Raw genomic sequence first — 24,178 nt, 5'->3', positions numbered from 1 at the left:
AACATTCCAGAGACTCAGGCACACAGTGCTGCCCCAGAGAGCCAGGCCTTGCACACCAGTGTGTGGGTCGCAGACGCCTGGAGTAAACACAGATGCTCTCACCTGATGAATCCCTTAATGAACATTTCTGAGACAACTGGCCGCCCACCCCATCCTGTAGAACCAAGTGCTCCAGGTTAGTTACATTTTGCTTCTTCTTCTCATAATCTGTTTTGCTTTTCCCTCAGTGACTCAGTACGGACGGGGAGGATGTGGAAGGCAGGGTGGAGGTGGGCACTGCGGGCCCATTGCTTCGAGAGACCCAAGTCATATAATCCTGCTTTCACAGGCACATGCTACCAGCCCCGACCACGAACCCACAGACACACTCATGGAAAGCACAACTCAATCTCCTGAGAATTTTAAAAGGAAAATTAAATGTGGTGCTAAAGTCTACTGAATCTTTGAGGGGATTTTCTTCCCTTTGTACTTATATGAAAGGAATCTTTCATAGAACCGGGAGGCAGGGGAAGATTTCACATAACAAAACTTGGGGAATTTTTTGTTTTTCAAAGGAGAACTCACTCAAAGGTTTAGAGCTGTGGTGGTGGTGTAGTCGCTAAGTCGTGACTCTTTGCGACCCCATGGACTGTAGCCCACCAGGCTCCTCTGTCCATGGGATTTCCTAGGCAAGAATACTGGAGTGGGTTGCCATTTCCTTCTCCAGGGGATGTTCCTGACCCAGGGATGGAACCTGCATTTCATATACTGCAGGCAGATTCCTTCTGGCTGAGCCACCAGGGAAGCCCAAGCTTTAGAGACATCAAGCAAACTAAAAAAGAAAAGATCTCTGGTGAGAAGCCTTTCTGAGACGGGGAAAGAGCGAGGGCTGCAGGCAAAAGCACCCCCACCTTAGAGGCTCCGTCCCAGAAGCCAGCTGCCCCCAGGAGCCCCACCTAAGGCCTGCCTTCAGGAACAGCCCCCTGATCCCTAGTGGATGATGGAACCATTTTAAAGCCCCACATTATCTTTCTACACATATTCTGGGGGGCTAAGCAACAAACAGAGAAGTGCTTTATCCACCGGGTGTTGGCCTCATGCAATTAGATACCCAGGTGCCGCCTGGCCAGGGCGAGCAGGAGGCAGAGGCCACGACACCCCATCACAGTCCGCAGGGGCGGCGGCCCCGACTCACCTGTGCTTGCTGTACTTTCCATTCCCACGAGCACACTGCCCCCCTCACCCCCGCTCCGACTGCTCTGTGCTGAGGCTGCCTTTCGCTGTCTTGTTCTGCAAGGGGGGGACAGGGCATGGGAGGGGAGGCTGACGCCAGCAAAGCCAAGGAGACGAGACAGGAGGGACAGAGAACGAGCGTGCGGGTCAGGGTGGGCGGAGGTGAGGCAAGGAACGCACATGGAAAAGGAAAGAAAAAGCAGAGAGTCAGTACTGAACGACATACAGGAGATACTCAAGACAGGGTTTGCTGATGCAAAATGTAACCCTTCAAAAAGGGAAGTTTAAAAAAATAAAATATAAATGAAGTAAAAAATAAAGAGAAAATTGTAAGATCCAAGGATCCATTTCGGGAAATAATTTTTAAAGAAAAGCATCAGTAAGCATCCTTCAGAAGCAATTTGAGAGCAGACTGTCAAGATGACCTCTTTCTAGTACCTTCTGGCCCCACTGAGCGGAGACTGAAGACTGTGAGCACCAGAGAGTGGCCACCAGGGGTCAGTGTGACCTCAGCCAGAGGAGAGCCGCCGCTGCAGGAGCGCCAGGTGGAGGCCTCCACCAGCCCAGCCCTTCCCGGGGGTCCCTTCTCCACACCCTCCCCTCCCCACACCCGTGAGTGGTGTCTTGGAAACAGGCCATTCACACACTCCGCCCACATCTTCCTTCCCTTCCTAAATTTGAGAGGCGACCAAGAGACCAACTCTTGAACCAAATGCAGACACCATGGGCTGTACCTGCGGAAGCAGAACCTGGCGGGGATGGCGTTTCCCCGAGAGCCGGGCGTCAGCTCTCTCTAATCGGGGAAGACGCCTCTGCTCTGCATCCAGGCCTACAGCCAACCTCACCCCACGCCAGTCTGTGGTCTGGGGTTCCACTAAACTAAGGCGGAAACCAGGAGTTTCGTGCGTTTCTCTTAACAGACAAACACCTTCTCCCCAGCTCCGCCACCACACGGTGCTGACCCCACATCACAGGGCTCCCTCCTGTCTGCCCCTCCACCCACTAAGCCCTGGCCTGAGACTGAATATCAGGTCTCCAGGTCTTTCGGGAGGAGCCCCCGACCCCCTAGTCCTGCGGGGAGCACCGGCTCTGCAGGCTGACTCACCTTGTGCTTGGGGCACCTCACCGAGAAGTTCTCCTCGTGGAGCAAACAATCTGCAAGACAGAGGGGACAGTCAGGAGGAGCCTGGCGGGGGCACAGCCCGAGGGGCGTGGGGTGGGGGTCACACATGGAGATAGAGGACCCCGCACTGTGATTTCTAATAGGAGAACATGAGAGACACCCCCAAATAGCCTGTGGCACCTCAACATGGTGGACTATCAGTCGGTTAGACAAGGTTTCAGAATAGGTAACAGCATGGGGAAACACGATACACACTGCTCGGATACACACGTGGGCAAGTACAATCCCATTTGTCACAATGTTTATATGCATGAAGGACAAAGGAGATCTACCAAAATATGACAGTATCCAAAATCTTACTCTTTGGATAGTAAGGTTATAGGAGACACTAATTTTATTTTTTCTGTATTCCCATGATCATATCCTGTTGTTTTAACAATCTCCAGTAAATGTTCTTTTTAGAATTTCTTATCCTAGGCTAAGCCCACTCCACAGGCCCACACCAAGGCTTCCTTGTGAAAGCGCTAAATCTGCAGGCCTCTTTCCTCCCGTCGAGTCACAGGTCAGAGGCGGAAAGGAGGCCAGGCCCAGCACTGCTGCCTGCCGCCTTCTCCCCCGAACCATGGAGATGCCGGAGAAGCTCCGCAAGCCACGCTAGGGCTTCAGGGGAAAGTGAAACCCCATGAGGGGCTGTGACTCCTCAGCCCCAGAGCCAGAGGTGGTGGCAGGATGTTAATACTGGTCACGCGTTCTCAGAGAGCTCCCGGACACCATGGCAGGGGGTGGCACGGTACTTAGCCTTGTTAAATTTACAATTTAACTCAGCTTTAAAGCGAGGTCCAGATGAGCGGCCTGTGTAGCCACAGATTTCAAGTGAAATAATAATAAGCAAGGGGATACACAAATGGAAACTTCTGAGGCCCTCTACATTTTATACAAATCAACGGAGACCCTCTCACAATCTGGCTGAGCCACCTCCCCTCCGGAGTCCCAGGATCCTCAGACTGGGCGGGTTTAGTCCTCTCAGCCCCAGGCAAGCCTGAGGGCTTGGGAAACAGCAAGTGCTGCTCATCTGTGCCTCACCCCACACCCCCAAGCAAACAGCACAGCAGTAAATGAAAAGTGCTAATTTACAACCCACAAGTACACGGTGTAACCCAGGCTCCTGCCGCTCCAGTTGGCCAGAGAGCTCCCGGACAGCAGGGACGGACAGCTGGAGCCTGAAGGAGGCGCCTTTGCCTCACCTGGGCAGTGGCCACAGCATGCCAGCAGAGATGGCACAGGCCATGCGGGGCGAGGCCACCCTCCCACCCCAGGGGTTTACAGAAATGAGGAGGGGGTGCGTGAGTTGGAAAAGATACCATCAGGAAGGCAGAGGTCTGAGAGGGCCCTCACACAGCCATGAAACAGTGACCAGCAGCAATGAACCATTAGTAAAATGTGCTTCTAGTTAGGAAACATGTTCCCTTGAAGTTAAAAAGCAGAAAAGAAATAAAACAATAGAAGTGAACGCTAAAGGCAATTTGGAACTAGTCCCTGGTACTTCTGGAAACGGAGTGTCCTGAACCAATCTACGAAACCTTCTCACAAGGCCTCCCACGCGGGCAAAGGCGCTCCTCATTCTGGTGAGGTCACAGGCCCACAGGACATGCACTTCCCCCTCCTGGCAGGACGAGAAGCACAGCTGAAGAGCGCAGACAACTGCAGGGGCCTGGGAGCCTCTTCTAGACTGCCTCCCGCCAGCCTCCACCAGGGGAGAGTGAGGAGGGGCGGGAGGCTCGCAGCAGGCGCCGGCAGCTCGCTGGCTCGCTGGCTTCCGTGAGCCCCTGGCCTACCCAGTGCAGAGGGCCCGGTCAGCACCTTCCCACGGTGAAGTCAGAGCACCACACAGGCCAGCAGAGACTCACCAGGCTCCCAAGTCAGCAGGGTGGCTTCCAGACACGGACGCCAACACCCCAGGCCGGCGCTCCGCTTTGAGAGTCCTCTCTAGGTGTAGGGGCGGAAGACTCTGCTGAGCTTCTCGCCACAAGCTATGTGGAACCTCAGATACCCACATGCACCCACATACGCTCCAGCTAGGGTGGTGAGCCCAAGGAGGGAGAAAACGGAAGGACGTCTCATGTCCTTGGGGTCCGCTGAACCCCAGCAGCCTCCAGCTCAGCTACGGTCTCTCAGGGCTACACTGAGTGCTCACACTGGCAAAATCAGGCTGGGACTGGGGGGTCCGCCAGCCTCACCCCACCTCACTGAGCAGCCTCACCGAGCAGCAGTCTCCTGGGGCCGGAGGAAGGGGGAAGAGGGCAGAGGAAGGCCTTGAACTGGCTTCTGTGATGCAGACAGCTCCTTTCCAGGGAGTGGCCAGACCACCAGTCATTTCACAGAGCCCATCAGGGACTCTAAACCCCCTGCCAAGATCAAAGTCGGCAGAGAGAGCAGCTTTAAAATGCTGCAGGAAGGGGGGCCGCAGGTGAAATTCCCAGCTGTGTCTCCTCATGAAGCCCCTCCAGGCAAGACCGCTAATGCACAGTGGGATTACTGCCGAGCCACAGCAGGCCTTCTGTCTCTGGCCTCTGTGTCGTGGCTCGCTGCGGTAAATATGTTTCATCTTTTTCTGTTTTAACTGGTGCTCATGCCCTTATTATTGCCTCTTCCTCTGGGAGATAAATCTCGTGTCTGTGACGTAACAAGCAGCACAAAAAAGCGAACCACTACGTCACGAGTGTGTGACCGCGGTTAGCTAGAGCCACAGATCCTCAGGTTTCCATGGAGACGTGCCCAGAAGTAAAAGTTTTCCCTTCACCACCAACGGCTCTCTAAGGTTTGGGCAGCTGGCAGGAGGGCAGAGATGAAAATGCTAAACTGTTCCTTAGTCTACACAGAGACGGGGGACTTGACTAGAGGACTTATTTTTATTATAATTAGAAAGAAAAGAAATCAATGAAGGCTTTTCCAGACACAAAGACTCACCACTTACAGAATTCCTGGGAAGACTGTGGATAAATCCAGGCATCAGTCCGCACAGTGACACAGGCTCTAAGTCACTATGACTCAGGTCATCAGAGAGACCAACACATGCCCCAGACATGGTCACCCTGCGAAGCTGCTGCTCTGGGGCCAGTCCCACATTGAGGAGCAGTGTGTGCAGCGGCTGGGGCAGCAAAGCCAGAGGGCCAGGGCCCCAACCCAGACAGCCCCCGTCTGCCTGGACACTCGGCCACCAACTTCTGCCAAACAGAGATGTTACCAGCTTACCTGGCAGGCCACACCAGACAGGCTCAAAGAGAGCAACGAGGAAGTCATTGACTTCCTAACCCTCAGCTGGCAAAGTCGGCCCTGCCTCCTCCATCAGAGGGAAGAGAGCCCAGGGCCTTTCCCAAAGAACCCCCAACGCCCGTCTTGACCAAGGTGGCTGGGCCTGTGCTGCCAGCCACCAAGGGAAGTAAGACAAAATAAAACCTCAGTCTCTCCCTTCCACTAGCTATCTTCCACGCGCTCACACATGGCTTGTGGCTGCTGCATTGGACAGTACAGGTCTAGAACATTCCCCCACCGCAGCAAGTTCATCGCGCAGCACTGCTCAATCCCTGGAGGCGCTGCCTGGATGCAGGTGCCCAAGCGCGCCAGGAGCACGCCTGCAGAGGCGAGGCGGCCTGCCCGCGGCCCGCCTGGTGCTCCTGCGCAAAGCCCTGTGCAGGGACCTCCGGTCACTGGCCACTAACGGGAGAGGTAATTCTTGCTGCCTCTCGCCCATAAAACTTACAAACCACTGCCCAAAACCCGAGACTTAAAAATCTTCATTTAAAGACCACGAAGCTTAAACTGGAAAAAGAAACAAAACATTCTGACAGAACCCTGACTGCATCATGAAAATGAGCAAAGGCAGTGGTTGGCCCTGAGAGAGAAGGGTTTAGCGGCTGTTCTACAGAACACCCCAGACCATGGTCCAGGTGAATTACAGCTCAGATTCAACCTGGAAACACACAGAGGAGGACAGGACGGAAGGGACGGACTGGAACCCAAACTCCCTGAGCTGACATTTCAAGGCTCTCTTCTCATGCCCACTTTCCCCTCTGGCCACACAGGGTCCTGGCCACCAGCTGCCCTTCAGTGTGTGCAAACACACTTTCACCAGAATCTAACTTCAGCATAAAGTTAGAGCATTATCTTTCTCTATCTTTCTTGTTTTTTGGCTGTGCCATGTGGCTCGTGGGGTCTTAGCTCCCAACCAAGGACTGAACCTGGGCGCCCGGCAGTGAAAACCCAGAATCCTAACTATCCTGGACTGCCAGGGAATTCCCTTTCTTATTCTTTTCAGCTGCAGCCCCTACAGAAACCTGGAAAGGAGAGAAAAGGGAGGGGGAAAGGAGGGACAATGAGAGGCAGGGGGGCGCGCTTCAGCAAGTGTAGGTGAGCGGGGTGAAGTGTGGTCGAGAGGAACTTGGACTCCTCCTTGCCTGCCAGATCCGACTCCAAGTGCTCTGCGCTCTGCATGGCTGCCACCTGCTCAGCCCCCAGGCTCCGTCAGCACTCTCGTCTGTCTGCCCCTTTTCTCTTCCTCCATCCTGACTGCCACATTATGAGCAACCTGCTAGGTGAAGGTATCAGACCCATCTAACACTCAAAAAGGAACTGGTGAAGACAATCAACAAAGAGCTATGAGTCAGGAGAAAGAAAGAGGATTCTCCCAGGCACTGAAGCTCTGAGTCAGACTCAAGTCTCCTGCACTGCTCACCGGATGGCACTTCTCAGACAGAAGGGATCCTTCTTTCAACACTTGTCGCAGTGCAAAACACCACTCTGATTACCTCAGAGAACTGGGAAAATGTCTGACAAAATCCAACACCAGTTCATGATAAAAACACACATCAAACTAGGAGCAGAAGGGAACCTCCTCAGCCATATCAAGAACGTCTCTGAAAATCCCACTGCTATCATCATAAGGGGTCAGAAACAAGGCAAGCGCACCAGTTCTTGTCACTTCTACCCAACGTTATGTGGAAGATCCAGCCAGAGAACTAAGGCATCTATCTGACCTGAAAAGAAGTAAAATGGCCTATTTGCAGGTGACATATCTTGTCTATAGAAATCCACTAAACCACTATTAGAACTAATCAATGAGTTGAGCAGAGTTCCAAGATCCATGATCAATACATATATCTCAGTCAATTATACGTCTATACACTCACAGTGAACAACCTGAAAACTGACTTAAAAAAACAATTCTATATATAATTGTACTAAAAATAATAAAAATACTTAGGAATAAATTTAACAAAGAAAGTGCAAAATGTCTACTCTGAAAATTACAAAACAGTATTGAAAGAAATTAAAGACTGAAATAAATGGAAAGACAGATACCTCATGATCATGGATTGGAGGATACATTATTACCAAGATGGCAACACTCCCTAATTGATTTTCAGAATCAGTGTAATCACCATCCAAGTTTCAATGGCTGTTTCCTCTCTCACCCACAGGAATGGACAAGCTGATCCTAAAATTCAGCACTGAACAGCAAAAGATCCAGAAGAGCCAGAACAATCTTGAAAGAATGGAACAAACCTGGAGGACCGACACTTTCCACCTTCAAAGTCTACTACAGCCCGCATAAGCAGGACGCGCGGTGCTGGGGAGTCCAGAGAGACCTATGCACCTACAGGCAACTGGTTTTCGACAAAGGTGACAAGGTCAGTGAATGAGCAAAGAGTAGCCTTTTCCACAAATGGTGCTGGGACAACTGGGATCCTTGTGGAAAAAAAGGAATGAACTGGATACCATATACAAAAAATAGCCAAAACGGATCAGACTCGAGTAAGGGCTAAAACTAAAACATAGATATAAATCTTGGTGATTTTGGATTATGCAATGGTTCTCAAATGTAAGAAAAGCAACAAACAGCATAAGCAGGAAAAGAAAAATAAACTGGATTTGCTTAGCGTCATTAGCCACCAGGGATGTGCAAAGCCAAATCCCAAAATGAGATGCCACTTCATGCCCACGGGGATGGCCACGGTGAAAAAGAAGATAAAACAGGTGCTGGTGATGATGGAGGAACCGGAACCCTCACACACTGCTGGAGGGATGTAAAATGACTCAGCCACTTTGAAGAATGGTCTGATCATTCCTCAAATGGTTAGAGTTACCACGTGACCCAAGAATTCCACCCCCAGGGGTATGCCCAAGAGAAACGAAAACACTAGGTACACACAAAGCCTCGTCTGTGACAGTTCACAGCACTGCTGTTGATAATAATAAAACAGTGGAGAACCTAAATGTGCATCAATGGAATGATAAAATATGGTGTAGCCTTACAATCCAATACTGTTTGAAAATAAAATGAAGTACTGACACACGCTGTGATGTGGATAAATCTGAGAATCATGAAGCGGAGTCACACAGAAGCCCGTCATGAAGACCACATACTGTGTGATTCCACGTACATGAAATGTCCAGAACAGACAAATCCATGGAGATAGAAAGTAGACTCGTGGTTGCCAGTGGGCAGAAGGCAAGAGAGACCGCCAATGGGCAGGAGTTTAAGAGGTGATGAAAATGCTCTAAAATTAACTGCGATTTGTGCCTGCACCACTATGTGAATGCGATGGTAAAAATCACTGAATTGTACACTTAAATAGTTGAATCTTTTACGAATTACAAAACTTATATATAAAAAAAATCACCCCATTTAATTCATTTTTAGTACCTTCTCTGCATTCCTTCAGAATTTACAAATAGAACAGGGTTAGATGAGACAAAACAAACAATAAAGAAGACAGAGAGTCACAGTGCATGTCCTACCCTTCAGATGTTCTGAACAAGGGTCCGTGGTCCCACCTTACCTGCGTCAATGGCACACGGGTAATGGTATCGGAAGGAGCAGCCTTTGTTGTAGCAGCCCAAGGTGGCGCCTGCCTCCTGGCAGTGGGAACATTTCTGCAAGGGAGGAAGAAGTCAGGCGTGTCAGCATCCCAGACACCCTCTCCTCCAGGCCTGCCCCAGACCCCGTCGGTCAGACCTCAGCGCGTGTCTCTGCGGTTACTGGAGTCTGGCGGCAGGACGGGCTGTCAATTTCTAACCGCCACTCGCTGACCACATCGTGGACGCCATCCAGCAGCAGCATTTCAGGCCAGGCCTCCCGAACGTCCACAAATAAATCAAACAGAGCGCACAGGCCCCCAGCCCTGCCTCTGGTGTTCCTGCTGCCCGCTGCCCGTGAGTCTGCTGCCCGCCCCCCCACCCTCACCGCTTTGGTGAGCTGCTTACAGATCCTGCCTGTCTATTTCTGCTGTGGAAGTCTGGGGTAGGAGGAGACGGTGAGATAGTAGAGTTATATATAAGTCTTTTAGAATTAAAAGTGGAATTTGGTTTCTAGTTCCTATTTTTGTAAGAAGAATTTATTTTTATTCTGCTTATCCCAAATGCCCAATACAAGTATATTTCTCTTTTCAGAAAATACGGGCTCCTGTGTGCACACGGTATTTTTACACCCAAATCCTATTTTAAAGGCACTAGGAAACCTGCCATGAATTTCTGGCTGAGACATGATCCTGTAATTGAGACGCTCCTCCTCCTATGCTCAGGTTTTCATGAAGTGGGGCACACCTCTAGCGTGTGATGCGGTTGCCTGTGCGTGCTCGTTCTGTGTCAACAAGAATCACATTTGTGAAATGAGCCCCACTGGCCCCACTGAGCAAAGGCGCAGACTCTTCTGGTGGCTGAGGCCACATAGATGAGGCTACCTGAACGAGGTGGACGCTTGTTCTTGATTCTAGGAAAAATAAAAGTGCTCCATAAGCAGTTACACTTGTGGAAAATGGCCCCCCCCCAACACACACCGCACCCCTCCAGGGACAAAGGGGACCAAAGGGCACCCTTCCATCTTTGCTCTGTTGCCTGGGATGGCAGCCCGTCAGGGTCCACATGGCTCACAGGCCTGCAGCAGTCGGGAACGCCTCATAGAGCGGGGTTCGTGAAGCCCGCCTGGACAGAGCCATGGAGTGGACGCCCCTAACCCACAGCGGCAGCAGTAGGGTGACAGAGAGCTGGATCGAGTGCCCCTGATGCTGATGCCGACGGAGAACTACACGGATGCAGCCACAGCGCGGCCCAAGTCGCCCTGCACCGTGTGGCGGCCATCGCTGGATGTGCCCCGTCTGGTCATAGCCAGCCTGTGACAGCCCCGCTCTCAGACGAGGTGCCTGGAGCCTCAGAAGGGGAGAAACCCGCACCCGGTCAGAGCCGGTCCTGGCTGACCACACCTGGCCTCCTCCAGAGGCAACTGGGGCAGGAACAGGGTGCTGAGAGAGCCCTGGAAGAGCGACATCCTTCCGGGTGCTGATAACCACGTGCCCTCACACCCTTGCCAAGAAATAAGACTTCCTGGCCCAGGGTAAACCAAGGGCGGTTGGCAGCGTCTCAGGCAGCCCTTGTCAGTGCCACAGGGTCCCTTCAGAACACAGGTCTCAATCATCAGCCGGAGAGAAGGAACGTGGCTAACTCCTTCACGGTCACCCACAGGCCTTTCTGCTACACCCGTTCTCCTAAACGAGCCCTGAACAGTCAGCCACCCAGGGGGCTCACGCTCCGGGCCCTCCCTGCCCTGGTGGCCATTGAGGAAGGGGTGTGTCAAACATTTCTGGCAGTAAAGTCTGAAGAGAACAGAATTTCTGAGAAAGTTTAGGCCTCTACCAAGGGACAGGAAACAGGACAGTCAGTCGCCTCCTCACTCGCCCTCTGTGAGGAGGGGATGGTGAGCTCTGTCACACCATCTCGTCACCACAGGGAGGCAGCCCGGGAGACAGAGCCCAGCGTGCTGAGCGCTACAGCCGGACAGGGCGGGCAGAGTCTGCATTTCTGGAACATAATTGAGCACTGGACCACCTTGTGTCCAGACCTGTTGAGGAGGAGGACACTTTTCTTAAAACACACACACACACACACACACACACTCTTTAGTTTAACTCTGTAACTTGCAGTCCAAATATCCTGACAAGCAGGAAGGGACCCCAGTACTCGAGGTCTGGCTGTATTTGGCTACAGGTGTGGACTCTGGAATCCAAGTCACTCCTTAGTTAAGTGACTCGACTGCTGCCCATCTTTGTGCTGTTCTTGGTCACAGTCCTAACCTTCGTCTCTTCAGTCTGCAGACGTGGACCTGCTGGTATGATCTACCTCACCGAGATGTTGGGAAGGTTGAATGTGTTAATCCAGGCTTTTAACAGTGGCTGGATCAAAAGTGCTCAGCAAACCTGACCCAAGACACCCATGTGCCAGACACAGGCCGACAATGAGCTACCAGCGGAGCAGCCTTGTCATCCCCTTGGGTCTGAACACTGTCCATTTCCTTCCCACCTCAACACATGCCCCTGTGTCCCTGGCAGGGCTTCACAAAACTTCTTGCCCAGAACCAGCCCACAGGCCCCATTTTTCTCATTAAAAAACAAATTAAAAAATCAAACTCCCTCACCAGGAAATGACATCAGTAAAATGATGCTTCTAAATTAAAAAACAAAACAAACAAACAAAAAAAACATGCAATTAATTTACTGTATTACTTCCAGAGGAGAAAGATCCTGCAGGGCCTATTCAGGCCTTAGAGAAAGGACCTTATAGCATTTAGTTCAGGGCTTCTTAAAGTGTGGTCCCTGGACCGGCAGCGTTGGCATCACCTGGAAACGTGTTAAAAATGCAGATTTTGGGATTCTGGGCAGACTATAGAGTAGGCAGCACCGGGAACCTGTCCCCACGCCCAGACAGTTACTGCACTGGTGGAATCTATCTGGTGGAACAGCTCCAGAGCCCTGGAGTCTGCTGAAGGCCTGCGACTTCCCAGAGAGACGTGGATGGAAAATGGCAGTTGATTCTGCCCATCTCCCACTCCCAGCCAAGGGCAAGCAACCTAACTTTATAACTTTGTAAGTTAAGGAACCACAAAAAGAACAAACTAAACCCAAAGCTAGCAGAAGGAAGGAGATAGTAAGGATTGAAACAAAGATAAACGAAACAGAGAAGAACAGACTATGAACAGAGAAAGACCAAACTGAGGATGTCACTACTGATTCTACAGAAATAAAAGGATTAAAGAGAGTACTGTGAGCAACTGTACACCGGTAAGCTGGATAATACATGAAATGGACAAATTTCCAGAAACACAAAATCTACCAAGGCTAAATCACAAAACTCCCGAAAAAGAAACGCCCTGGACCCGATAATGGCTTCACTGGTAAATTTCACCCAGTGTTTAAGAAAGAAATAATACCTGTCCTTGTGAAACTTCTCCCGAAAACTGAAGAGAAGGGGATATTTTCAAAATCATTCTAATGAGGCCAGCACTAGCAGATACCAAAGCCAGAAAAAGACAAACACACACACAGAGACACACAAACCCTACAGACGAATATCCTTTATAAACACTGATGCAAAAATCCTCAACAAAACACTAGCAAACAGAATTCAACAGCACATGGAAAGATTATATATCCTGACCAAGTGGGGTTCATTCCTGGACTGCAAGGATGGTCCAACAGACCGAAATGGATCAGTGTACACGCTACATGCCGTCTATGGGGTCACGCAGAGTTGGACACGACTGAAGCGACTTAGCAGCAGCAGCAGTATGATGAAAACACTCAACAAACTAGGAATAAAAGGAAACAAAAGAAACATATGAAAAACCTACAAGGAACATCATATTTAATGGTGAACGACCAGCAGTGTTTCTTCTAAGATGAGGAGCAAAACAAGGACACTGGCTTTCACCACTTCCAACCAACAGAGTAAGTTCTAGCCAGGACAATTAAGAAGGAGAAGGAAATGAAAGGGGTTCAAACTGGAAAGAAAAAGGTAAAATTATCTGCTTGAAGATATGAATCTTATGTTTATAGAAAACTCTAGAGTTCACACACACACATAAACCCCTAGAACTAATAAATGAATTCAGCAAAGTAGCAGGATACTAAGTTAACACAGAAAAATCAGTTGCCTTTCTATACATGAACAATCTGAAAAGGAAATAACAAAAACAGTTTGATTCTTGATAGCATCAAAATTATAAAATACTTAAGTATTAACTATGGAAGTGAAAGACTTGTGCAATGAAAACTACAAAACATTGCCAAAAGGAATTAAAGAAGATACAAATGGAAACACATCCTATGCTCATGGATTAGAAAATTCAGTATTATTAAAATATCTATAGAGTGACCCACAGAGTCAACACAATCAAAATTCCAACAAAGTTTTTTGCAAAAGTCAAAAAAGCTATCCTAAAATTCATGTGGAATCTTTTTTGTTGTTGCTGGGCCTCATATCTTGCAGGATCTTAGTTCTCTGACTAGGGATTGAACCTAGGCCCTCAGCACTGAAAGCATGGAGACCTAACCACTGGACTGCCAGGAAATTCCCATGTAGAATCTTAAGGAAACCTGAATAGTCAAGACAATCTTGAAAGAAAAAAAACAAAACTGGAGGACTCATGCTTCTAACTTCAAAGCTACAGTAACCAACAGCACGGCATTGGCATTAAAAACAGAGATATTGCCCAACAGAAGAGAATAGAGAGCCCAGAAATAAACCCTTCCATATATGATCAAACAATTTTTGACAAGGGTGCCAAGATCATCCAATGGGGAAAGGACAGTCTTTGCAACAAATGGTACAAGGAAACCTGAATATTCACATGCAAAAGAATGAAGTTGGACCTTTTCCTAACAGCATATACAAAAATCAACTCAAGATGGATGAAGGACCGAGATGCTATGCTATGCTATGCTAAGTCACTTCAGTCGTGTCCGACTCTGTGCAACCCCATAGACGGCAGCCCACCAGGCTCCCCTGTCCCTGGGATTCTCCAGGCAAGAACACTGGAGTGGGTTGCCATTGCCTTCTCCAATGCATGAAAGTGAAAAGTGAAAGTGAAGTTGCTCTGTCATGCCCGACTCTTAGCAACCCCATGGACTGCAGCCTACCAGGCTCCTCCGTCCATGGGATTTTCCAGGCAAGAGTACTGGAGTGGGGTGCCACTGCCTTCTCCAGAAGGACCTAGATGTGGGACCTAAAACAACAAAGCTCTTTGAGGAAAACGTGACACCAATGTTTCATGACACTGGACTGGCAATGATTTTTTTTTTTTGGTTATGAACCCAAAGCCCCACATAACAAAAAGTAGACAAATTAAACTTCATGAAAATTTAAAAATGTTGTACATCAAAATACACTGTCAACAGAGTTAAAAGGCAACCTACAAATTGGGAGAAAATATTTAAAAATCATGTATCTGATAAGGGATTAATATCCAGAATCTATAGAGAACTCCTAAAACTCCACCAAGTAATAACAACAAAACCCCCAAGCAAAGCAAAAAACCCCAACCTATTTCAACAATGGGCCAAGGACTTGAGTAGATACTTTTCTAAACGAGGTAGACAAATGGCCAAAAAACAGGAAAAAATGCTCAACATCACTCATCAGTAATGAAGTGCAAATCAAAACCAAAATGAGATACCACGTCACACTCATAACTACGATCAAACAGGAAACAACAGTGTTGGCGAGGCTGTGGAGAAACTGGAGCACGTGGGCACCACTGGTGGGCATGTGAAATAGCACAAACACTGGAAGACTTACAGCAGATCCTCAGGAAATTAAACACAGAATCACCATGTGATCCAGGAGTCCACTTTGGAGTGTGTATCTCACCAAAATGAAAGCAAAGTCTAAAAAGTATCTGCACAGCCTTGTTTGTAGCAGCATTATTCACAACACCTAAAATGTGGAAGTAACTCAAGTGTCCACTAATGAATGAATGGATAGTGAAGTTCAGTATACACATACAATGGAATATTATTTGGTCATAAAAAGGAAGGAAATTCTGACACACGCTGCACCTTGCGGACATTGTGCCAAGTGAAGTAAGTTAGTCAGCAAAAATCAAATAACACGTGACTCAACTTATATGAGGTATTTAGAATAATCGTAGTATACTGGTGGTTGCCATGGTCTAGAAGGAAGAGAAACTGTGGAGTCTTGTCTAATGGATACAGAGATTCAATTCTATAAGCTGAAAAGAGCTATGGGAATGTATGGTGGTGACCAGTGTGAAAGTATTTAACATCATTGAACCATGTACTTAAAAACAGTTAAACCAGGACTCCCTCGGCCATCCAGTGGTTAAGATTCTGTACTCCCAATGCAAGGGGTGTGGGTTCAATACCTGGTCGGGGAACTAAGAGATCCTGCATGATGTGTGGCACAGCCAAAAACAACAACAAGAAGTGGCTAAACCTACAGCTAACATCAGACTCAGTGGTGAACAGCTGAAAACATTTCCTCTAAGATCAGGAACAAGACAACGATCCCCACTCTCTCCACTTTCATTCAACATAGTTTTGGAAGTCCTAGCCACAGCAATTAGAGAAGAAAAAGAAAAGGAATTCAGGTTGGAAAAGAAGTAAAACTGTCACTGTTTGCAGATGACATATTAAATATAGAAAATTCTACAGATACTAACAGAAAATTACTAGAGCTCAGCAGTGAATCCAGTAAAGTTGCAGGATACAAAACAAAATTAAGACACAGAAATTTGTTGCATTGCTACAAATACACACTGACAAAAAAGATCAGAAAGAGAAATTAAGAAAACAATCCCACTTATCATCACATCAAAAAGAATAAAATCAGGAATTCCCTGGTGGTACAGTGGTTAGGACTCCATGCTTCCAATGCAGTGGGCATGGGTTTGATCCCTGATCAAGGAAGATACCACATGCCTCGGGGCAACTAAGCCCATGTATCACAACTACTGAACCCGCACGCAGAGTCTGTAAGCACAGCTACTAAAGTCACTTGCAGCGGGGCACAGCCACAAAAAAAAAGAAATTAGAACATTATCTAACACTATATACAAAAATAAACTCAAATAGATTAAAGACCTAAATGCAAGACTGGATACTATAAATATAACTCCTAGAGGAAAACATGGGCAGAATACTCTTTGACATAAATTGCAGCAATATCTTTTTGGATTCGCCTCCAAGAGTAACGGAAATAAACAAATGGGATCAAATTAAACTTAAAAGCTTTTGCACAGCAAAGGAGACCATAAACAAAATGAGAAGAGAACCTACAGAAGAGGAGAAAATATTTGAAAACGATGCAACTGACAAGGGATTAATTTCCAAAATATACAAACAGCTCATGCAGTTCAATATCAAAAAAATAAACCACCCAATCAAAAAATGGACAGAAGCTCTAAATAGTCATTTCTCTAAAGAAGACATACAGACAGCCAATAGGCACATGAAAAGATGCTCAACATCGCTAATTACTAGAGAAATGCAAATCAAAACTGCAGTGAGGTACTAACTCACTCTGGCCAGAATAGCCATCATAAAAAAAAAAAACTGCAAATAATAAGTGTTAGAGAGGATGTGGAGAAAAAGGAATCATCTGGTGGGAATATAAATGTATAGCACAGGGAATGATATGTAATATTTTGTAACAATGTGTAAGGGGAAAAAATGTAAGAATATATATATATAATGTATATACACACACATACAATATATAACTGAATCATTGTGCTGGACACCTGAAACTAACATGATATTGTAAATCAACTATACTTCAATAAAAAATAACAAAAATGGTTAGTATGGTAAATTTTATGTTGTCTATTTCACCACAAAACAACAAAAATCCAAATTCTCAAGCCCCGTGTCAAGCCTCCAGGCAATTCTGATGCTCCAATACAGTTTGAGAATCACTGGTCCAATTTCAACTCCCAAACTTTTTAGATGAGGGAAAACAAAGATGCTATGACTGGCTGAGGTAGAGTTTCAGGTTTCCTGGGTGCCAGTGAGTGCTTTTTCCATTATGCTTCTGCCCCTTGCAGACTCATGCAGACAGTGGGCCACAAGAGGTAGACCGGACGCCCACAGATTTCTGACCTCATCCTCAGAAGCTCGGCCTCATGGCCACGGACCCTGCAGATGTGGTTCAGTCAAGGACCTCAGATGGGGAGTGTTTGCTGGATTATCCAGGTGGCCCCAATCTAATCACGTGGGTCCATAGAAGGAAAGAACCTCTCCCAGAAGAATCAGCATCACAGGTGCCAGGGAGATGGCAGTGACGAGAGCAGGACCAGAGAGATGCAGCCCTGCTGGTTTTAACAGTGGAGGAAGGGGCCGTGAGCCAAGACGCGGGCGGCCTTCAGAAACTGGAAAAGACGAGAAAAACTCTGGAGCCTCCAGAAAGGAGCGCAGCCCTGCCAACACCTTCGCCTGAACCTAGTGAGAGCGTGTGGGACTCATCACCTACGGAACTGCAAGATAACACGTGTGTTCAGCCACTGCGGTTGTGGTAGTACACTGCAGGAGTGACGGAAACCAGTGAGGGGCTCTCCTGAGAAATCACAGCAAGACAAGTGACTGTTTATTTTCCTCTTACGTTCCTCGATGGAACAAAGTTTCACTCACGTTTTCTTAGGCAAATTCTGGCGTCAGATCAGTGACACTGGAAATATAAGGGGCCCTGGGTCTGTCTTCAATGACTTTTTTTTTCCTGGTTCAAGAAACAGACTAGAAGCAAGATGACCTGCTGCGGATCACATAACTAGAAGTACCAGGCTCAGAACTGAAGATTCTCTTCTTCTGAACTGCAAGTTCAACCACTCTTTATACCACACAGTGCTGCCTTCCAGTCCCCTTCATTTACTCAACTACCTAGCATTTGAAAAGTACTTCCTACATGCCAGGTGCTGAAGACAGAAGATAAAAAATTTCTCTAACAGCTTCTATGTCTGATCACCCTTTCTATCCTAAAATCAATACCCAAGCCAATACTGCTTCCAACCGGATTTTTATTCTTCACTTTTTACCTGAAGAAGTTAGGATAACATTCTCCCATAGTGCAAATAATGTGATAACATCAGTGTACAGCTAAATGTCCTTGTTTTTGATGCCACTGTTGTTACAAGTTTAATAATATTCATTCCTAGGAGAGTTAAGTCCACACAGTACTGCTCCCCACACAGGGCAGACACACAGTGGGACTCTTCAGTCATGGTTGCTATTAATAACTCAAAGTACTTTTTCAAACAAGCAATGGTCCAATTATTTCAACAGTCACTCTTTCATTTATTTAGCGGGTAGAATAAAGGTTATTTTTTAAGCAACTCCGCATTTTGTGATACTGTAAATCTTGGGAAATAAACTATAAAATATATCCTTAGCTTTAGGACATGTTTAAACAAGAGAAAGTGGCCAAACACCCTCCCTAACCCTTTCGCCAGCGCTCGTCACTGCCCAGAGGCAGGGCTCATTGACTGGAGGTGGCAAAATGCAGGGGCAGAATCTCAGAGGGAGAATTTTACATGCCTCTCCACTCATAGAAACGTCTTTCCTGTGAGATGTACCAGTGACCTGAATAATTGCTTTGTTTTAATGAGCATCTCTGAGCAGCCTCTGTGCACCAAAGCATTTGGGTCAGGGTCTTATTAGTGCTGACGACAATCGGTTCTATTAGAGCTTCAAAGATCACATAGGTTGCCACTACTGTGCCCAAATGGCTTTTACCCAGCACTGCACATACTTCTGCTCGTGCTTACAGCATTAACCTCTTCATATCCGCCCACCTCCCAGAAATTGCGAGACTCATTCTTGTATCCCCGGGGCCTGGCACACTGCAGGAACTGTGAATGTGGCCAAACGGAATGAACACGATGCCTGACACACTTGAGCGTGGAGAAGACCAACGAGGCTACTCTTCAACGGGCTACTCTTCAACATGAACTAAAAAGCGGCTGCTGGTAGAGCTGGGAACATGTGGAACATGGTACATGTTAATTTCTGGCCACCAGTGAGAGCTTCCTTTCCTCTTAATTCCACCTTCTGTATCTAGGACAGACGCCTCTGCCCCTAGCAGTCAACTCCAGCCACGTGGCAGGACAGAGTCCACCTGCAAGGAGCTGCCCTCTGTGTTTTGGGTTCTTGCTTCTTCGGAGTTAGATAATCTCTTTATGTTCCCCGAAAGCCCGTGAGACGAGCTGGGAAGTTCTGCGGCCACTCACCATTCTCACAGATGTGGATGGAGGGCGCGGCACCAGCACCTGGAGCTCACCCCACGGCCCAGAGCGCCATCAAGGCTTCTGCCCGCCTCCGAGGGGAGAGACACTGGGTCTTTCCACGTGCACTTACTCCATGCTACGAAGAGGTATATATTACAAAGTAGCATCTATGTCTCATACGTGTTCCAGCAAAACCATTACATCTTGAAAAAAGTCTGACAATACTAGTTTAAATGCCATCATTCATGTCAGCAACGTGCACTGGCTAACAGCTAACTGTGTGCCTTAAGACAAGAGCTTCAGGTCCGTCTGGCTTTTTAGAACAAACACAGATGGTCTGATGAAAACACTACCCACGTGTGAAGCAGCACAGGGGCCAAAGGTGTAAAAAGCCAAAAAAAGTTACCACCTCAATTTCATCATCTGCAAAGTGGGGATAACAACACCGCTGACCCTTGAACAAGTCAGGTTTGAACTGCTGGCGATTATATGCGGATGGTTTCGACAGTAAACACTACAGAATTACACAGGCCACAGCTGGTTGAATCTGCAGAAGTGAAGACACCAAGGATGTGGAGAACTGACCATCAGCTACACTGAGGTTAACCCCTGTGCTCCTCAAGGGTCTACTTGTCTTCCTTTTTATAAAGTTGTTCAAAGTAACTGTGACAGTGCTTCATAAACTAGAAAGAGTTTATATAATTGTTAGGGCTTATAAAAACAAGTCGTCTATAATGTGTCATGTTTTTGGTAGTTACGTCAAAAATAGACATAACATACCAAGTAGATCCTATTAAATTAAGACAAATTAAGTTTAAAAACTGCTTTTTGGAACGAATTTTTTCCTTTAGAATACTGCCTGAAACAAGCAGACCCTGGGTGGTCCTAAGTGTCTGCTGTCAGTCTTTCTGTAACTTGATTTGCTGTGTGTCTGTTTCCATAGTATTTCACCTCTGAGCGTGTGTATGAGCAGCTGTTGGCCAAATCTCTGAACACTGCATCTCTTAGCTACTATTAGCTATTGGTGGAGGGTTAGTTGCTAAGTCGTGTCCGACTCTGTGTGATCCCATGGACTGTTACCCACCAGGATCCTCTGTCCAGGGGATTTTCCAGGCAAGAATGCTGGAGTGGGTTGCCACGCCCTGCTCCAGGGGAGCTTCCCGACCCAGGAATAGAACCCAGGTCTCCTGCATTGGCAGGCAGATTCTTTACCACCACCAGGGACTCTCAGTATCAGCTATGATTTTCATTTCATTTCTCTTTCTACTTCTATCCTTGAACAATACAGATTCGCGGGAATTTTAATGTTTTGTGAAGCACTTCTGCACTGGAAGGGAAGGTGTAAATAAACAAGGAATAAGGCAATCACGTACAAATTAAGCACTAGCAGGAAGCCACAGTGTCGTAAGCTGAGCGCAAGCGCCGTGAGCAGGGCCCTCAGGCTGGCCCGCCGCCTGTGCCAGCGTCACAGGCGCCCCGCCACGGGTCTCCAAGGCCGCCCCGCCCTTGCCATGCAACTCCCTCACTCACCTTAGAATAATCTCATTTCCGCCACTGCTTCTGGATCCCTCACTAGGATGGGCTGAGGCCCAGCAGGCAGTCCTGCTCCTCTTCATGACGCTCCTGGACCTGGCAGTTCATCTCCCCCCACCCCCAGGACAGAGTCCTCTGCTTCCCCTGGAAACCAGGAGTGAAAACACACACGCACAAACTCTCTCGAACCCGACTGTGATCCTTCAGATAGAAAAATCTGGACTGAAACTATTCATTCAGATTCCCATTCCCCTCCCATAAAAATCCAAGTCAAAATGAATGGTTCTGCCGCTGAAAATAATAGTTTCTGAAAAATATTAGTTTCTCTGAGAAAGCTTTTTAAACCACATTATAAACCTAGAAAACATGTGGTTGAGTGGGGTTGGGGGCGGGATGACTGGCCTCAGAAGTGGAGCACAACACCGACAGCGTGACCACGGCCAAAGTCAAAGTGCGGCTGTTGAGGCAGCGTCTCCCAGCACCGCCTGGCCCCTGTTCCCTGGGTTCCCTTCCTGCTGTCTTTGCACTTGCAGATGGGTTTACACCGAAGTTACGATGCTTTGGATCATGGTACGAGGTGTGAGATTTAAGGACTGTTTTTCTGTCCTTTCTTATTTTTTTGCACTTCATCTGCTGAACAGAAGAGGCCAGAATTTACCCTCAACCTTGAGCACATGAAAAATATTACAGTGCACACGCTTTTCTATGACGGATTTGTTCACTTTATCATTTAGCAAGCAAATAATGAAAACATTAGGGCGCAGCTGGGGAAGGATGTCTTTTCTCTAGAAGATTCTATCACACACCTATCTTTTCTCGTGGTTGCTGTTTCACAAGTCTGATTCTCACGTGTCAGGTGTGTTAGAAGTAAGGCACACCTGTTGTACTTTCATCAGATGCAAAGGTCAGTAACCACTGGCTGACAATAAAAACCCAGGCTGGTACTTCTTTACAGAATCATGAAGTACAAGTCACTCTACTAAAAATGAAGAAAGGATTCTGACTTCCTAATGAGCTGCTCTTGGGACTTTTAATTTGCCTTATTAACATGTCAATTCTGCGTCTACAGCGTAAAACTGCAAAGCCGAGAAACTGGAAACACGGGTTGGAAGAAAATTAGTAAGAACCCAATTAGTTTAGTCTTTACTGGCTCAAATGTTCTCTATTCCTTATCTTTCCCTCTAATATTTCAATTGCTCTAAAGGTTGAAAGAGACTCTCAAGGTGCCTTTGATTATCAGTGGCCTTTGCTTTGATATTCTTCTTAAATGGTATGAACTTCAGAAATATAATCATTTTTCCTTTCTATTCTTTCAACAAATTTTACCTGCCTGCGTGCCAGGGAAGGGGGCTGAACAGAAAATCAAAAGCCTGCCCTCGGGGGGACTTACAGAAGGGCTTGCAGGTAGGACTCCAAAACTGTGATGTGTCAAGATATAAATAGTACTTTAGAGCTTAGAACTGGGGTCCCTGACTTAGTGAGGCAGGTCAGGAAAGCACTCAGATGTCAGGGCAGAAGGAACAAACTGCCTTGTAGGAACAAGCACTTTCGCGTGTGGAGGGCTGACACAGTGGAGCAGGTTCTGAAGGGGTGGAGAGCTGATGAGCAGAAAGGTGGGATCAAAGATGGCCCACTGTTGAGTTAGGGGTGTCATGGAAGAGTCTAGGGATGGGGGATGGGGGATGGGGGTGGAAATGCATTCAAGAGGCTGCATTTGGAGATTTTGAGATAAAACCAATAGGATTTGGTGATAAGTGACAGCCATGGAGGTCTGAGACAGGGGTCTGAGATGTGTCTCGTGGGTCCTAGGTGTGTGTGGAGAAGTGGGGGTACCCTCCCTGGGCAGGCATGGTGGAAGGGGAGCCCTTCCAGCATCTGTGCAGCTGGATTCTGAGGAGGGGAGGACGCAAGGGGCCTTTGAAAAAGTCCATTTAAGAAGAGAATGCTTTGGACTTTGGAATGATGAGGAAAGGGTTTAATTCCACATGACATTTTCTGGGTAACTGAAGGTAAAACTAGAAACCTTTCTGGAACACATGGGTCTACATTATTTTGAATTAAACTGATTATTCTCTATTGCCCCAGTGACGATTTTATTATTAGGGACAGTCTTGTAAGGTATAAGGTAGAGACTAAGCTTTTTCTTTTTAATCAAAGTGACTCCCAGATATAACTTAAACCTTGCTTTTAAAAATAAATCCCTGCTAGTAAGCTTTTTTCCTGATCATTTTCTTATTTATCCTAAAGTGGAAGGAAGGGAAAAAAAACCCAGTTAAAGACATGTTCTGGTTCGTTGCTGACATCTCCTGGATTTGCCTGCCTTACATTCAACGGGCTCTTTCTCTCCATTCCTGCCTCAAACACAGGCAGCCTAAAGACAGACAAGACACAAAAAGAGAAAAATGGAGAGACAGTGGGCGAGGAGAGGAGGCTCCAAGCTCCTTCCTGGGGTGAGCTGTGCAGGGAAGCCGCGTGATGGTGGGCTGGCAGGCAGCGAAGGACTCCGCAGGAGAGGAGACCAGGGCCACCGGCCACCCCGCTCCTCCGCAAGACCAGCCTAGGGCCAGGTCATTAGTTTAAGCCTCAATTCCCCACCGCCACCCCCCGCAACAGTAAACTGGGAACAATACCCAGATGGGGAAAAAAGGAGGAGGATGGAGAATCTTTCAAGAAAATTAACAAGAAACACAAACCAAAAGTCTCCCCAATCAACTGAGAACATGATTGACAATGAAGGGGAAAAAAAAAAAGAGTTATCTGTTTAAATGACGTGGAGGGGATTCCTAAGACACTGTATAAAAACAGAAGGGAAAAAGAAGGCCCAGCAGCGTTCCTGGGACAGCCCTGAACAGGAGAGCCCTGTGGGCCGGCCTGGGAGGCTGGGCACGCGGCAGTGCAGACGCCCGGGAGGAGGAAGCCTGTGAAGCACCGCGCTGCCAGCGCCGGCACCCAGCACTGCTGCCGTGTTCATGCTCTGGCTTTGAACATTTATCTTTTTATTACAATAGCATTTTTAAAAACCAGCCAGGCACATTCTTTTTCTTAACCACTTTTTTTTTCTCCACCGATAATGTTCTCTAAACATGTACTAGTATTAGTACAGGTCCTAGTAATTATTTCTACCAAGGCGCCCACAAAGTTGAAAGTTTTAATTACCACATGTGGTATATGAACTTCAAATGTGGCTGTGGTGGGCACAGATACTGGCCGTTCACTGTGGGTTTTAAATGCTCTATAATTTCCTGTCT

General features: G+C 47.5%; 1 protein-coding gene across 5 annotated transcripts in view; it reads right to left on the bottom strand.

Moving 5' to 3' along the window:
* TCF20 (transcription factor 20) overlaps window positions 1-24,178 on the bottom strand; it is a 94,317-nt gene that overhangs the window by 5,798 nt on the left and 64,341 nt on the right. For 2 of the 5 annotated variants that reach the window (XM_044942479.1, XM_044942475.1), the window contains exons 3-5: window positions 9,175-9,268; window positions 2,318-2,367; window positions 1,175-1,302 (exon numbers count right to left, since the gene is read on the bottom strand). In XM_044942479.1, coding sequence (XP_044798414.1) covers window positions 1,219-1,302; window positions 2,318-2,367; window positions 9,175-9,268 — 228 coding nt within the window. In that variant the 3' untranslated portion in view covers window positions 1,175-1,218. Of the gene's footprint in view, window positions 1-1,174; window positions 1,303-2,317; window positions 2,368-9,174; window positions 9,269-9,937; window positions 10,104-24,178 lie in introns of those variants that run through there. The other 3 variants (XM_044942476.1, XM_044942477.1, XR_006550898.1) reach the window with 3 other exon arrangements.

Source organism: Bubalus bubalis, chromosome 4 (assembly GCF_019923935.1).
Source record: "Bubalus bubalis isolate 160015118507 breed Murrah chromosome 4, NDDB_SH_1, whole genome shotgun sequence".
NCBI classification, from domain to species: Eukaryota; Metazoa; Chordata; class Mammalia; order Artiodactyla; family Bovidae; genus Bubalus; species Bubalus bubalis.
The sequence above is the reverse complement of the archived record's forward strand: the minus strand, read 5'-3'. Positions and strand labels throughout refer to the sequence as shown.